Source organism: Bombina bombina, chromosome 4 (assembly GCF_027579735.1).
Source record: "Bombina bombina isolate aBomBom1 chromosome 4, aBomBom1.pri, whole genome shotgun sequence".
Lineage (NCBI taxonomy): Eukaryota > Metazoa > Chordata > Amphibia > Anura > Bombinatoridae > Bombina > Bombina bombina.
In genome coordinates, this window is record NC_069502.1 from 280449013 (window position 1) to 280465996 (window position 16984).

At 36.6% G+C, this 16984-nt stretch overlaps 1 protein-coding gene across 1 annotated transcript in view; it reads right to left on the reverse strand.

The window, feature by feature from the left end:
• The window catches only part of CLSTN2 (calsyntenin 2), an 869931-nt gene that overhangs the window by 19289 nt on the left and 833658 nt on the right, over positions 1-16984 (reverse strand). Inside the window, exon 11 of the mRNA XM_053711602.1 lies at positions 14479-14627. Within this exon, the coding sequence (XP_053567577.1) occupies positions 14479-14627 (149 nt within the window). The remainder of the gene's footprint in view (positions 1-14478; positions 14628-16984) is intronic.

Sequence of the window (16984 nt, forward strand, 5' to 3'; positions counted from 1 at the left end):
TTAGCACAATCGATATGTAAAAAGCTAACGGGCATTTAATTAATATTTTAGTAGCAAGCCTATTGCAAGTTAATTAGATGGCTTGCCGTTTAATTGTTATCACTACTAACATATGGTGCTCTACAGTAATATATATCTACAATAAACAGCTTACAGTAATAGAGATATCTTGTTAAAAGTCAATCAAACACATTTAGAAAATCAGATCACTGCAGATTCAGAAATAACATGTTGCTATTAAAGGAAACACAATTTCCCCATTACTAAAAGTGATGATTGGAAAATTTGTATTTTAGACTATTACACAAGTTTTTAATATGAGTCGCAAAGAAAAATACGCTTAAAACAGCATTACAAGTTACACTGGGGTTTCATTTAGTTTCTCTTCTGTCTTTTTGTCTTAAAGGGACATACAACTCAAAATGTGTCTCTCATGGTTCAGAAAGAGCATACAATTTTAAACAACTTTCACATTTACTTAAAGTATCACATTGTCTTTGTTTTTTGCTATCCTTTGTTGAAAAGCAGGAAGGTAAGTTCATTCGTGTGTACGTGTCTGCAGCCCTATATGGCAGCAGATTTGCAACAATGTTATACATTAGGAAGAGCACTACAAGGCAGCACTAATTCCTGTCACGTAGTGCTTCAGGCATGTGCACACAACCTATCTAGATTTCTCTTCTAAAAATAACACGAGAACGACGCAGATTTAATAACAGAAATAAATTGGAAACTATTTTAACATTGGATTCTCTATCTGAATCACGAAAGAAAAAAAATGAAAGTTTCATGTCCCTTTAATATTTCAAGAAAACTATAGCATTTAAATTAATTCACATGAGTGTTTATTTGATCCAGAGCTCTCTTTGCATTATTATTAAAAATATATATATTTTTTAAATAGTGCAAAATTGAATCGCCTTGGCATATCTCTAGACAGCCCCAATTAGTTTTAAGGGCAGAGGGCAGAGGGCTAGTTTACAAATATAACATATAACTTCCATTGTGTAGACTATGACTATGTGCTGGATTTTGTGCTACTGTTAGCAACAGATGTGCCTGAAATGACTGCACTAAATAATTATTAGGGCTGCTCACATACATTCATTCTTACCAAAAAAGTTATCTGTAGCTGCTGGAGAGAGGACCAATTAATCTGTGGTGGGAATGATCTCCCACGTATAATGTCTGCAATTTTAGCAAAGCAAATGCAGATAAATGATGTATTAAGAGGATGAATGAACCAGTCACATGGCCATTAAGGTTTATGGTCACCTGCAGGTAAAAGTCAAGGTACGCTGCTTATTCCTGCATTTACCATTGGTCTATTTTTCTTTCCCAAACTAAAGACCAATATTCCCCTTGCTACAACTCTACTCACACACAGTTGACACCTCATGAGACATACTTAGCCAAATAGGCAAGTAATTATATTAATAACTATATGGAGTTAGATTTACATTTTGAGCAACCTCATTTAAAAAGAGCTTGAGCAATCTTATAATATATGATATGCTTTATTTTCCAGAAATGTTCTTTGTCCCTTTATATTTGTTGCAAACCCAATTTAAAAATTCTCCCACCTATAATGATAAAAAGGAAAAAAAAAATAACATAAGGTAATTAATTTCTATGTTGGACTTATTTAGAAAATTAAAGACTTTCATTTTTTAATTCTCTAGAAATGTATTGCAATGTATTGCAGAGCTAATAATTGCTACTGTTTCTTCCACAACTTGTTTGTCTAGTCATGATACTGGTATTTATGTTAAGGGGTATTTCTGTCTTTGTCATTTGTATCATAGTAAATACAAATAAAAAATCAAGGTGTAAGGAAACATCTGGTAGAAAGAGTTCAGCACAAACTCAGGCAGCATAAAATTGTGGAGGAAAATACCAATTTGACTGGTCTTTTCAGCACAAAAAAGTAAAATATTTTTTCAGTTTTTTCCCAATTTTTTGTTGTTGCTGCAATGATAGGATTTAAAAAGGTTATGCATTTCTGGCCTCACGGGTCTAATGAATTCCATATTTGCATTGTAAACCAACACAGCGACTCAGTAGAAAAAGTACAGAAGCAAACATGCTTCCAAATAGGACAGATATGCTGCAATATGATTCTCATTCAGGAACCCTTTCATATTAGCCGCAGAAATACATTAGACCAGAGAGTCTACCAAATACATAAGTAGATAGCAGTCTTAAAGGTACAGTCAACACCAGAATTTTTTGTTATTTTAAAAGATAGATAATTCCTTAATTACCCATTCCCCAGTTTTGCATAACCAACACAGTTATAATAATACATGTTTTACCTCTGTAATTACCTTGTATCTAAGCCTCTGCAGACTGCCCCTTATTTCAGTTATTTTGACAGACTTGCATTTTAGCCAATGAATGCTAACTCCACGGTAAATTCAGGTGCATGAGCTCAATGTTATCTATATGAAACACATGAACTAATGCCCTCTAGTGCTGAAAAGCTGTCTAAGAAATTAGCATATGAACCTCCTAGGTTTAGCTTTCAACCAAGAATACCAAAAGAAAAAAAGAAAAATTGGTGATAAAAGTAAATTTGAAAGTTGTTTAAAATTATATGTCCTATCTAAATCATGAAGTTGTTTTGGACTTGACTGTCCCTTTAAGCTGATCTTGGACCTACTTGAACTGAATTAATTATCCTTCCTTCACATAATGCTAACATCTTTACACATTGGATATCCTTTACGTATACATTGGTAAACCATCTCAATGGTGTTTATCCCTGTTTTTGATGGATGATGAAAACATCAGCTTCTGTAAAAGTCTTACATCCAGGAAAATCAAATACATTCTAAAAGTTGTCTATTGTCACAGTGCCTCAGGGAATGATGTACTCACACATGTGTGTAGATCCCCCTTAGAAAGGCAGGCTGTTGTGTTGACACATGTTTTTCCTAGTACTGCATTGGCTTCTCTATGAACTTTAATTCTGATTTGGTCAACATTGATTTGTGACTCTGGACACTGCTTACAGATTTTAAGGACAACCAACTTTTGGTTATTTTTCATTGCCACTTTGCTTTGATTGGCCTTTAGTTTACTTTGCTGTTATTAACCTGTTTTCTTTTTTTATCATCCACTTCCCGCATAGTGTGTACTTCTGGCCTTTCCAAAAGACTAACAAACCCATGAAATTGAGCTCAAGTCTAATTAAAGTGTTCTAGCACAAGAATCTTTGAGAAGAAACTAGAAGACCAACAGCTTTGGTAATCAAAGTAACAAAATTATAAAGTGAAACTGAAGTAAACTTTCCCTGGGACTCCTGTGCTGGTCTGGGTTGGACAACCAGGCTTGAAGCTAACTATTTACAGCCTGAGATAAGGTTTGAATTGTGGAGAGATTGAACACAGCAGCCCTGGTGTGTGGGTAAAAGCAAGACTACTCCAAGAACAACAGACCTGCTATACTTGTTTATTTGCTGGCGTGGACACTCAAGCGCTTATCACATTTGTTAATGGTACTTTTGTGAGTAGACAACCTGGTGGGTGGAGTTTTATATATTCAGATTTTTTTTAATCTTTTGACCCATATTAAAATAATCTGCACTATGTAGGTTGCTTTTTGCGATTTCTGTTTTATGTTTGCATTATTTATATATATATATATATATATATATATATATATATATATATATATATATATTATGATCCACTGACTTGATCCACCGAGGTGCTCCCTTCCAAAAACAGCGCCTTGAGACCCTTACGGTTGAATAGCCGCACTTTACAAGAACCCAATAGATAGATAGATAGATAGAAAAAGCCAATACACTGTCCGCTAAGACGCAAAATGAACACATAACTTGTATTCTTTGCTCTTTAAAAATTGCATGACGTTTTGGTATTTATGTTACATGTTTATGAAATGTCACAACATTATGAATAATTTGATAAAGGTGTCAAATTGACAACAAAAGGTTATGTAATTTTTAAAGAGCAAAGAATAAAAGTTAAATTCAGAAAACCGGTGAGTGCCTATTTGTAGACTGTGCATATATTATTATTATTATTATTATTATTATTATTAGTGGCCTTGCTGGAGATTTTATTTGTACAAAATATTTTAAATATTAGTTATTTAAAAATATCATTAAATATATGGTTCTCAAAATGGTCCTATAAAAAGCAACATAAATATTTGTTTAATGTTTGCTATAATCTAAAGTTTATTCTGTATTTAGTTTTTAGTTGTTTTTTTTTAACTGGCTTTATAGTCCTCACTGACACTGTTTATTACTTTATGTCTTCTAAGTATAATGTTGTTAATACATTGTTCTTTTTGTATTATACTACTGGGGCAATCACTGCTTTCCTTCTCTACAAAATATTGTTCCTTGAGAAAACATAGCTGCCACCATTAATAATAAGCTCAAGAAATATTTATCTACATAAAATGTTTAATGAGTCAAAATGACTGAACAGTTTCATACAGAAGATTGATGTGATGATATATATGAGAATAGCTGTTACTATATTATTTCATGCTCAATTTCCTGAATAATTAAGCAAAAATTGGTCAATAAATGCAGGAAATGTATGCTCATGAAACATTATCTGGAATATTCATGCTGACAGTGAAAAGTACTTCATATAAATGTTGTTGTGAGCAAACTTGTTCATGTTTATAAATATATTATTTAAATATACAGTATTTATTATTTAGAAGTACAGTGTAAAATCACAAAATTGATATTAAACACAGTGAGATAGTTACTCTGATAGTTCAGTTATAACTGTTCTAATTTGCGTGAACAGAGAAAATAAGATAAAACAACAGGCTTTTAAATCTACAGAAACCTAGGTTACAACATGGAGGCACAAATTACTAAAACTATTGTTTGGTTTAAATAATTATGTCTAATTTATTTAGGGCCAGATAACGAGTGGCGCACTAACTGTTTTGCGCGAGCGATAATGGGTTTATTGCAACTGTTTATGCGCTTCAGAAGGAGCATTTGTATTACAAGTTAAAAGTAAATGCAAACACGTAAGCGATTGATGCTAGAATGATTACTATGACCTCAAAGCTCTGCTTAATTGTTACACTAGACAAAAAATTTTACAAAACACATTGAAAAGTACAGTAACACTCATAATAACACTATCTGATAAAAATTATTTAAAAATAAAATATTGTACCAAAAAGTTTTAAGGGGTTTAACCCCATAATGACCAGCATGGCTAAAACTAGAGAGATTGCACTATTTCTGCACACCCCATGAGTGAGGCAGTGTAGAAACAGATGGGCAAAGGTACCGATGCAAAAAGGGCCACTCTGTGGCCCTCTCTGCATCGGGCAGTGGTGGTGCCGATCATTGGTGGGAGGGTAAGGAGGTAGGCGGGTGGGTGGCCCATCACTGGAGGGGAGCTGGAGGGGGGCGGGACCGCTACGCTATGGAATTAAACCACCCAGAGCAGCAGGGAGGGGGAAGGAGGAAGGAGAGGGGGATCATACTGAGGTATGGGATATGAGGGTGGGAAATAGATCTGGGAGGGGGAAGGGGGTAAATGAGGTGGGGGGCAGCTACACTACAGAAAAAACATAATTTATGCTTACCTGATAAATTTATTTCTCTTGTAGTGTATCCAGTCCACGGATCATCCATTACTTATGGAATATATTCTCCTTCCCAACAGGAAGCTGCAAGAGTCCACCCACAGCAAAGCTGCTATATAGCTCCTCCCCTAACTGCCATATTCAGTCATTCGACCGAAAACATGCAGAGAAAGGAAAAACCATAGGGTGCAGTGGTGACTGTAGTTCAAATGAAAAAATTACCTGCCTTAAAGTGACAGGGCGGGCCGTGGACTGGATACACTACAAGAGAAATACATTTATCAGGTAAGCATAAATTATGTTTTCTCTTGTTAAGTGTATCCAGTCCACGGATCATCCATTACTTATGGAATACCAATACCAAAGCTAAAGTACACGGATGATGGGAGGGACAAGGCAGGTACTTAAACGGAAGTTACCACTGCCTGTAAAAAACCCTTTCTCCCAAAAATAGCCTCCGAAGAAGCAAGGTATCAAATTTGTTAAATTTGAAAAGTATGAAGCGCAGACCAAGACTCCGTCTTGTAAATCTGTTCAACAGAAGCCACATTTAAAAAAGGCCCAAGTGAAAACCACAGCTCTAGTAGAATGAGCTGTAATCCCTTCAGGAGGCTGCTGTCCAGCAGTCTCATAAGCTAAATGAATTATGCTTTTTAACCAAAAAGACAGAGAGGCTGCTGAAGTCTTTTGACCTCTCCTCTGTCCAGAATAGACAACAAACAAGGTGAACGTTTGATGAAAACTGTAGTAGCTTGTAAGTAAAACTTTAAAGCACAAACCACGTCCAATATTGTGTAATAGACGTTCCTTCTTTGAGGAAGGATTAGGATACAAGCATGGAACAACTATCTCTTGAGTGATGTACTTGTTAAATACCACCTTAGGAAAAAACCCAGGTTGGTACGCAGGACTACCTTATCCGTACGAAGGACCAGATAAGGAGAATCACATTGTAACACAGATAACTTGGAGACTCTACGAGTCGAGGAATTAGCTACCCAAAAGGAACTTTCCAAGATAAAGATTGATATCTATGGAACAAAAAAGGTTCAAACGGAACTTCTTGAAGAACCTTAAGAATCAGGTTTAAGCTCCATGGCGGAGCAACAGTTTTAAACACAGGCTTGGATCTAACCAAAGCCTGACCAAATGCCTGAACGTCTAGAATACCTGCCAGACGCTTGTGCAAAAAAATAGACAGAGTAAAAATCTGTCCCCTTTTAAGGAATTAGCTGACAACCCTTTTCTCAAAAACATCTTGGAGAAAAGATAATATCCTGGGAATCCAGACTTTACTCCATGAGTAACCCTTGGATTCATAACAATCAGATATTTACACCATATCTATGTTCAATTTTCCTAGAGACAGGCTTTCATGTCTGTATTAAGGTATCAATGACTGACTCGGAGAAGCCATGCTTTGATAACATCAAGCGTTCAGTCTCCAGGCAGTCCATCTCAGATTGATTCTATTTAGATGGTTGAAAGGACCCTGAGGTAGAGGGACCTGTCTCAGAAGCAGAGACTGTGATGGAAAGGATGACATGTCCACCAGATCTGCATACCAGGTCCTGCGTGGCTACGCAGGCGCTGTCAAAAACACCAAAGCCCTCTCCTGCTTGGTCTTGACCTCCGGAGGAAATCCCACTCCCCCGGAAGAAAAGTCTGACGACTTAGAAAATCCACCTCCCAGTTCTCAACACCTGGGATATGGATAGCTGATAGACAAGAGTGAGTCTCTGTCCAGTGAATTATTGTAAGACTTCTAACATCGCTAGGGAACTTCTGTTCCCCCTTGATGGCTGATGTAAGCCACAGTCGTGTATATTGTCCGACTGAGTATGATGTACCTCAGAGTTGCTAACTGAAGCCAAGTCTGAAGAGCATGGAATATCACTCCCAGTTCCAGAATATTTATTAGAAGGAGGGTCTCCTCCTAAGTCCACTATCCCTGAGCCTTCAGGGAGTTCCAGACTGCATCCCAACCTAAAAGGCTGGCATCTATTGTAACAATTGTCCCATCTGACCTGCGGAAGGTCATACCCTTGGACAGATGGACCCGACATAGTCACCAGAGAAGAGAATCTCTGGTCTCTTGGTCCAGGTTTAACAGGGGGACAAATCTGTGTAATCCCCGTTCCTCTGACTGAGCATGCATAGTTGCAGCGGTCTGAAATGTAGACGTGCAAACGGTACTATGTCCCTTGCCACTACCATTAAGCCGATTTCATTCATGTACTGAGCCACCGAAGGGCGCGGATGGGATGAAAAAAACACGGCAGAAATTTAGAAACTTTGACAACCTGGACTCCGTCAGGTAAATTTTCATTTCTACAGAATCTATCAGAGTCCCTAGGAGGGAAACCCTTGAGATTGGGGATAGAGAACTCTTTCCTTGTTCACTTTCCACCCATGTGATCTCAGAAATGCCAGTACTACGTCCGTATGAGACTGGGCAATTTGGATGTTTGACGCCTGTATCAGGATGTCGTCTAAATAAGGGGCCACTTCTATGCCCCGACCGCCAAAGCGACCCCAGAACCTCCATAAAGATTCTTGGGGCTGTAGATATCCCAAAGGAAAGAGCTACAAACTGGTAATTCCTGTCTAGAAAGGCAAACCTGAAAAACGATGGTGATCTTTATGCATCACAATGTGAGGATAAGCATCCTTCAAATCCATTGTAGTCCTCTATTGACTCTCCTGGATCATAGTTAAGATGGTACGAATAGTTTCCATCTTAAATGACGGAATTCTGAGGAATTTGTTTAAGATCTTTAGATCCAAAATAGGTCTGAAGGTTCCCTCTCCTTGGGAACCACAAACAGATTTGAGTAAAAACTCTGTCCCTGTTCCTCTCTTGGAACTGGATGGATCTCGTACACAATGTAAGAATGCCTCCTTCTTTATCTGGTTTGCAGATAATTGTGAAAGGCGAAATCTCCCCTTTTTTTGGGGGGGAATCTTTGAAATCCAGAAGATATCTCTGGGATATAAATTCCAATGCCTAGGGATCCTGGGCATCTCTTGCCCACGCCTGGGCGAAGAATGAAAGTCTGCCCCCTATAGGATCCGTTACCGGATAGGGGTCCGTTCCTTCATGCTGCCTTAGAGGCAGCAGCAGGCTCCTTGGCCTGCTTATCTTTGTTCCAGGTCCGATTGGACTGAGCAAAAATTCCCTCTTGTTTTGCCTTAGAGGAAGAGGATGCCACACCTGCCCTGAAGTTTTTAAAAGGCACGAAAATTAGACTTTTTTTTTTTTTTTTTTTTTCTTTTTTTTTTTTTTTTTTGCCCTTGATTTGGACCTATCCTGAGGAAGGGCATGACCTTTTCCTCCAGTGATATAAGCAATAATCTCCTTCAAACCAGGCCCGAATAGGGTCTGCCCCTTGAAGGGAAGTTAAGTAGCTTATTTATTAAAGTCACGACAGCTGACCATGATATAAGCCATAGCGCTCTGCGCGCCAGTATAGTAAAAAACAGAATTCTTAGCCGTTAGTCTAGTCAAATGAACAAGGCATCAGAAAACAAAGGAATTGGCTAGCATAAGCTTGTCAAATATATTCATCCAATGGAGTCTCTTAACTGTAAAGCCTCATCAAGAGACTCAACCTAGAACGCCGCAGCAGCAGTGACAGAAGCAATGTATGCAAGGGGCTGCAGGATAAAACCCTGTTGAATAAACATTTTTTATCCATTGGATCTAAAAAGCACAACTGTCCTCGTCAGAGGTAGTGGTACGCTTAGCTAGAGTAGAAACTCTTCTCTCCACCTTAGGAACTGTCTGCCAGAAGTCCCGTGTGGTAGTAACTATTAGAAAACATTCTTCTAAAAAATAGGAGGGGAAGAGAACTGCACACCTGGTCTATCCCATTCCTTATTAAAAAAATTTTAGTAAACCTCTTTAGGTATTGGAAAAACATCAGTACACACCGGCACTGCATATTATTTATCCAGTCTACACAATTTCTCTGGCCCTGCGATTGTACACATTCATTCAGAGCAGCCAAAGCCTCCCTGAGCAACAAGTGGAGGTTCTCAAGCATAAATTTTAAATGTAGAAATATCAGAATCAGGTTAAATCATCTTCCCTGAGTCAAAAAAAAAAAAAAAAAATCACCCACAGACTAAGCATATTGTGAGGTAGTATCATACATGGTTCTTAAAGCGTCTGTATGCTCTGTATCTACCCCCAGAGCTAACTGCTTTCCTTTAATTTCAGGTAGTCTGACTAATACTGCTGCCAGAATATTATTCACCACCTTTGCCATGTCTTGTAAAATAAACGCTATGGGCGCCCTTGATGTACTTGGCGCCATTTGAGCGTGAGTCCCTGAAGCGGGAGTCGAAGGGTCTGACACGTGGGGAGAGTTAGTCGGCATAACTTTCCCCTCGACAGAATCCCCTGGTAAAAGAAACGCTATGGGTGCCCTTGATGTACTTGGCGCCATTTGAGCGTGAGTCCCTAAAGCGGGAGTCAAAAGGTCTGACACGTGGGGAGAGTTAGTCGGCATAACTACCCCCACGACAGAATCCTCTGGTGATAATGTTTTTAAAGACAAAAAATGATCTTTATTGTTTAACATGAAATCAGTACATCTGGTACACATTCTAAGATGGGGTTCCACCATGGCTTTAAAACATAATGAACACAGAGCTTCCTCTATGTCAGACATGTTAGAACAGACTAATAATGAGACTAGTAAGCTTGGAAAACACTTTAAATCAAGTTAACAAGCAAATATATAAAACGTTACTGTGCCTTTAAGAGAAACAAATTTTGTCAAAATTTGAAAAACAGTGAAAAAAAGGCAGTAAAACAAACGAAATTTTTACAGTACATGTAATAAGGTAACAGAGCATTGCACCCACTTGCAAATGGATGATTAACCCCTTAATGCAAAAAACAGATAAAAAAAAACGACATAGACGTTTTTAAAAACAGACACAACAAACTGCCACAACCAACAGTGGGAAGCTTCAGTTAACTGTTTCTATGCAAAATTTAAGCCAGCCATGTGGAAAAAACTTAGGCCCCAATAAGTTTTATCACCAAACATATGTTAAAAAACGATTAAACATGCCAGCAAACGTTTTAAAACACATTTTTACAAGAGTATGTATCTCTATTAATAAGCCTGATACCAGTCGCTTTTACTGCATTTAAGGCTATACCAACATTACAGTGTTATCACCAATGTACGTTAAAAAACTATTAAACATGCCAGCAAACGTTTTAAAACACATTTTTATAAGAGTATGTATCTCTATTAATAAGCCTGATACCAGTCGCTATCGCTGCATTTAAGGCTTTACTTACATTACTTCGGTATCAGCAGTATTTTCTTAGTCAATTCCATTCCTAGAAAAATATTTTACTGCACATACCTTATCTGCAGGAAAACCTGCACGCCATTCCCCCTCTGAAGTACCTCACTCCTCAGAATGTGTGAGAACAGCAAATGGATCTTAGTTACGTCTGCTAAGATCATAGAAAAACGCAGGCAGATTCTTCTTCCAAATACTGCCTGAGATAAACAGCACACTCCGGTGCCATTTAAAAATAACAAACTTTTGATTGAAGAATAAACTAAGTAGAAAGCACCACAGACTCTCACAACCTCCTATCTATGTTGAGGCTTGCAAGAGAATGACTGAATATGGCAGTTAGGGGAGGAGCTATATAGCAGCTTTGCTGTGGGTGGACTCTTGCAGCTTCCTGTTGGGAAGGAGAATATATTCCATAAGTAATGGATGATCCGTGGACTGGATACACTTAACAAGAGAAATGTTTTTGTTTTTTTAATTTTATAAACTAAAGTTGGCAAATTTGGGAAAACTGGGTACTTGCAGACAGCCGCCAGTACCTAAAATGGTGTCTAATAGGTAGAGGGGGAGGGTTAGAGAGCTGTGTGGGGGGGATCAGTGATGTTGGGGGTAAGGGTAAATCCAACACTGCAGAAAATATATTAATAACAAAACAATTATTAAAAAAAGCTAAAATTAACCATACAAGCTACCTAATTAACCCCTTCACTGCTGGGCATAATACAAGTTTTGTGCGCTTCTGCAATTAGCAGCCTTCTAATTACCAAAAAGCAATGCTAAAGCTATATATCTCTGCTATTTCTAAACAAAAGGAATCCCAGAAAAGCATTTACAACCATTTGCATCGGGCAGTGGTGGTGCCGATCATTGGTGGGAGGGTAAGGAGGTAGGCGGGTGGGTGGCCCATCACTGGAGGGGAGCTGGAGGGGGGCGGGACCGCTACGCTATGGAATGAAACCACCCAGAGCAGCAGGGAGGGGAAAGGAGGAGGGAGAGGGGGATCATACTGAGGGATGGGATATGAGGGTGGGAAATAGATCTGGGAGGGGGAAGGGGGTAAATGAGGTGGGGGGCAGCTACACTACAGAAAAATGTTTTTGTTTTTTTAATTTTATAAACTAAAGTTGGCAAATTTGGGAAAACTGGGTACTTGCAGACAGCTGCCAGTACCTAAAATGGCGTCTAATAGGTAGGGAGCTGTGTGGGGGGGATCAGTGATGTTGGGGGGTCAGTGATGTTGGGGGTAAGGGTAAATCCAACACTGCAGAAAATATATTAATAACAAAACAATTATTAAAAAAAGATAAAATTAACCATACAAGCTACCTAATTAACCCCTTCACTGCTTGGCATAATACAAGTTTGGTGCGCTGCTGCAATTAGCAGCCTTCTAATTACCAAAAAGCAATGCTAAAGCTATCCCAGAAAAGCATTTACAACCATTTGTGCCATGATTGCACAAGCTGTTTGTAAATACAAGTTTGTGAAAAAGTTAACGATTTTTTTATTTGATCACATTTGGAGGTAAAATGGTGGCATGAAATATACGAAAATGGCCCGGTCCTTAAGGGGTTAAAGATATTAAGTTGCAGGTGTAAATAAAAAAAAAGGGGGCTTCAACATAAAGATACATACATATACATGTCTAAATATGCTATGATTATGGTATTACACCGAAACATGTCAGCCTGAGTACAACGTGTGGAGTGTTGTTTTTACTTCTATTGAACGGAATACATTTTTTATTTTTTTATTTTATTTATCTGACCTCAGATCAACTCCTTTTGTTTGACTCCTATATATATATATATATATATATATATATATATATATATATATATTTATGTTTATATGCGTGTACATATGTATTTATATGTGTATATATGTATTTATATGTGTATATATGTATTTTTCAGACATATATATGCATATAACACAAATACATATATATATAGACATATTTATGCAATATTCATTTTTAATAGTGTTATAGTGTGTATTTACTGTAAACATTTCACATTCCAATGTTTTGCACTTAGCAGAATATGTTCTATGTATTTTTAAATATATACTCCTATATATATCTGTATATATCTATCTATAAAAAACAAGAAAATGTTATCTGCGCTACAACACTGCAAAAAGTTGTATGACACTTTAAGGATATAAAAATCTGTACCATCAGAGTATTATATTAAAACATGTAAAGATTCACATATATATATATATGAAAAATAATATAATACAATGAGTTCCTATGAGTAACAAAGTTTGTTTCCAAAGATTTGGGCAGCAGAAACAAATGAGGTGTGAAGATTCCCAAAGACTTCACCAATAGATAAGGTTACAAGAAAAGATTGCGTATCTATGCCTCAAAGCAGAGGTAAAATATGAGTTGAAAATGGCAATATTAGTATGGGGAAGTACGTTTAATTATAAACTTAAGATTTAATCATAAAAAGATAGCACTCACAAACATGACCTCAATCAGAATGAGGTAAGTATTAGGCAGAAAATTGAGAAGCAGGATGTGTGCAATGTAGCACAGGTTCAGGAGTGAAATTTACTTAATATCAAAGAACTCAAAGTCCCTGATGCGTTTCAAAGTAGCCTTCTTCATTAGAGGGAAACATATTTCACCATATTAGTGTACATTTGTTTTTACATCTAAGCATTACATCTTGAGAGGCTAAAGTGTGGATGTCCAGTGGAAAATTATACTACCATACCTCAGGAACAGCACGGCAGACCAGACTCCCTGGATCCCCTGTTTTTTTATATATTGGACAGCTTGGATACTGGAGGGAGCAGTGCTCTATTTCTTTACAGCGGCTACTTATCTCATACTGATTGAGGTAGTTTGAAGTAAGTGCTTTGCTATAGGGATTAATTCCCCATACTAATGTTGCCATTTTCAATTCATATTTTACCTCTGCTTTGAGGCGCAGATACGCAATCTTTTCTTGTACATAGATCTATCTATACCTATGTAAATAATAATAATATATATAAATATATATATATATATATATATATAGGTGTATAGCTATATATTATACAAAATAAAATCATATATATATATATATATATATATATATATATATATATATAAATATGTGTTTCTTAATAAATAAAACATATTCTGCTATGTGAAGGACACTGGAATGTGTAATATTCATATTTTCATGTTGGGTTATCGCATTTGAGAAAATGTGATTGGGTTTTGCTCTTGAGTAGGGCGTTTTTTCCCCTACTTTTCTTGCTCCCTTTACTATGGGGGAATACGTTAATGAGGTCACAATATTCTAACCATTGGGTTAGCGCTCTTGTGAAAACTTTTTACATTCAACTTGCTATACGTGTGCTAGCCGAGATGCACAAAAAACTAAATTTAGATGGTAATTTATATCTATTCACATAAGAGAAAGTTGAATACAATATGGAACTAAACCAATGATGAACGTTTGTGTTTTTTAATAGCAATAATAAGTGATATAATAAACTAAAATACTAATGAACAATGCACTTTTCATCTTAAATACTTAAACTTACTGGACTTTGGAAGACACCTTGAGCCGTCTTTTGCCAGCAGTTGGAAACTGCCGAGAGTTGATATATGAGACCTTGCGCAGAGCTTGATTTATATTGTCAATGTCTTCACCTTCCATTACAAGGACAGATTGAGAAGGGTTGAAATGATACTGAGAAAGAGATAGAGACATAAGCTGACAACAAAAATTCTGCAAAATATATGATTTAAAAGTTTAATAGTTCTAAAATCAGGACTCTGTATAGTTAAAAAGCCACAACATTTTTTTATACTTCTCTCAAAAAAAAAAAAAAAAAAAAAAGCTATAATAACAGGTTTTTAAAAACAAAAAACTGTTAATCTTAAGTAGCTTAAAGAAAGTTTCTAAAAGTGGCAAAGGGTAAAGGAGGAAAACTGTAAGTGTGTTAGTACACTGAATATATAAAGGTTGAATGTTTATAATAAAGATTAAGTGAAACTCAGCATAATGATATGTAAGCACATAAACAATTCACAACTAAGTCAAATAGTGTTCCACTAATACATGTTTAACTTAGATGGAGCCTATGGTGCATCTTGTCTATAAAACTGCACATTATAAAGATCCATAAACATAATTATTAGATGTGGATGGGCAAAAAAAATGTTTTGTCCGACAGATTTATTTCATATTTATTTAAATGTTCAGTTCGGCTGCATTTTGTAGGTGTTCAGTTAGGGCATATATTATTTTGGATTCATTAGCCTTATTTTCAATGGGAACAACAAATTTACAAAAACATACATCTTAAAATTCAGACAATAAAAATAATCTATATTTCAATGCCAACAGAGCATATAGGGGTCAAGTGCAATCCTTTATAAAAGTTTATCTAATTAATTCACTATTAACAACTATGTTGATTTTGTAGTTTAATAATTTGATGAGCTTTTTAAAAGGATTGCAATCTACCTTATTACTCACTTATTTGTTGCAGCCTACCTTGACCTCTCTGGACCTCCTGACTTTGTGATTTTCATCTGATCCTTTTTAGTCAAAGTTATTGAAAATGGCTGAGCGTCTCCTAGTCTCCAACCTATCTATAACAGGTTAAAATGTGATTGGAGAAATCTATATGACTAAAAACAGTTACTCTGAGACTGGCTGTCCGTAAACATTAGTCTTTAGTAATACTATGGCAGGATAGGGGGACATGGACACATCAATGGTCAGACCCCTTGTACATCATTACAAACCAAGGAGCTGATTACTTATAAAGCTCATTTTCCACTCTCCTGCCCCTTCCTCCACCATTTTTAGTGGCATATGGTAGTAACAAATAAACAAATTGATTTGGTCGAGCAACTGTTCTTTATCCGTTTAGGGCTACAAAGTTATTTGTCTGCTTGTGTAATGAAAAAAAACACTGATTGCCAAAAATTTGGATGAATACATTTTTTTACTCAAATGCACATAATAATTATAGGTGCACAGGGCTGAGCCTTCATGCACGCTAAGTGCAAATACATTGACAGTGCAATTTAAAGTGCTTGGTACATTGGTTCAGTATTTTAGAGTTATTATGCTTTGAAATACAGTTTACTTTTTTTACCTTTTTACTTGAATAAATTGACTTACCTTTTTTTTGGCTTTTTACAAAATTTGGCATGTGAACAGCTTGAATTGAGAAGATTTCTTTTTTCATTTTGTGCAAAATGTTTGTATCATTTTGGAGATATAGGGTTTCATGTATTATACAGAGAATGCTAACATGAAGGCCTTGTGGACCAGGATTGCTCATGCTCAGCCTGCTTTTTGCAATATAAAAAGCAGAGGTTATTAGATCACTAATTCTTATCATCTCAAGTTAGCAGGTAGAAATCACCCAGAAAATGTTAGTTCAGGGTGCTTGACAGGCCATTACACACTCAAGTGTGAGTGTGATGATAGATCCGGGCAGTAAATGTCCATTTCATTATGGAAATTATGGAAATTAGGAAATGTAAATATTTCTACAGGGAATGAAGCTAACCACCAATCTTTGAAGACACGACAGAGGAGCTCCATTCATGGCCAGAAATCTAAGGACTCATGGTCACAAAGTGACAGGTTACAAGCACTTTTGAAACACACTGCTGTGATCGTGCTGTGATCTGTGATTTAGTATGAAGGCGTTTCCCCTAAAAAAACTGGTCATGAAGGTGCAATCTAGTTTGAAGGTCTCCTAGGCAGATACAATGTTGCAAAGGAGCGGGTTAACCCTTTACAGTTTCATTTATGTTAAAATCCAGTAGAAGAAAATATAAAAAGTCCTTTCAATGTTTTCAGAACATGCCAAAATGAATAGGGTTTTACACAAAGTTAAAAAAATATTGTTAAAAACAATATTTGAGAATGTTGAGATAGTGAAAAAAAAAATGATAGAAAAATGGTGGCAAGTACGCCCATCATGCCAACATAAAATTGGCATTCAGATGGTTTAGCAGTGATGCTAATGGAAATGGAATGCAGTAAATTCCTATGGAAATCTTGATTGAGCAATTCTGTTT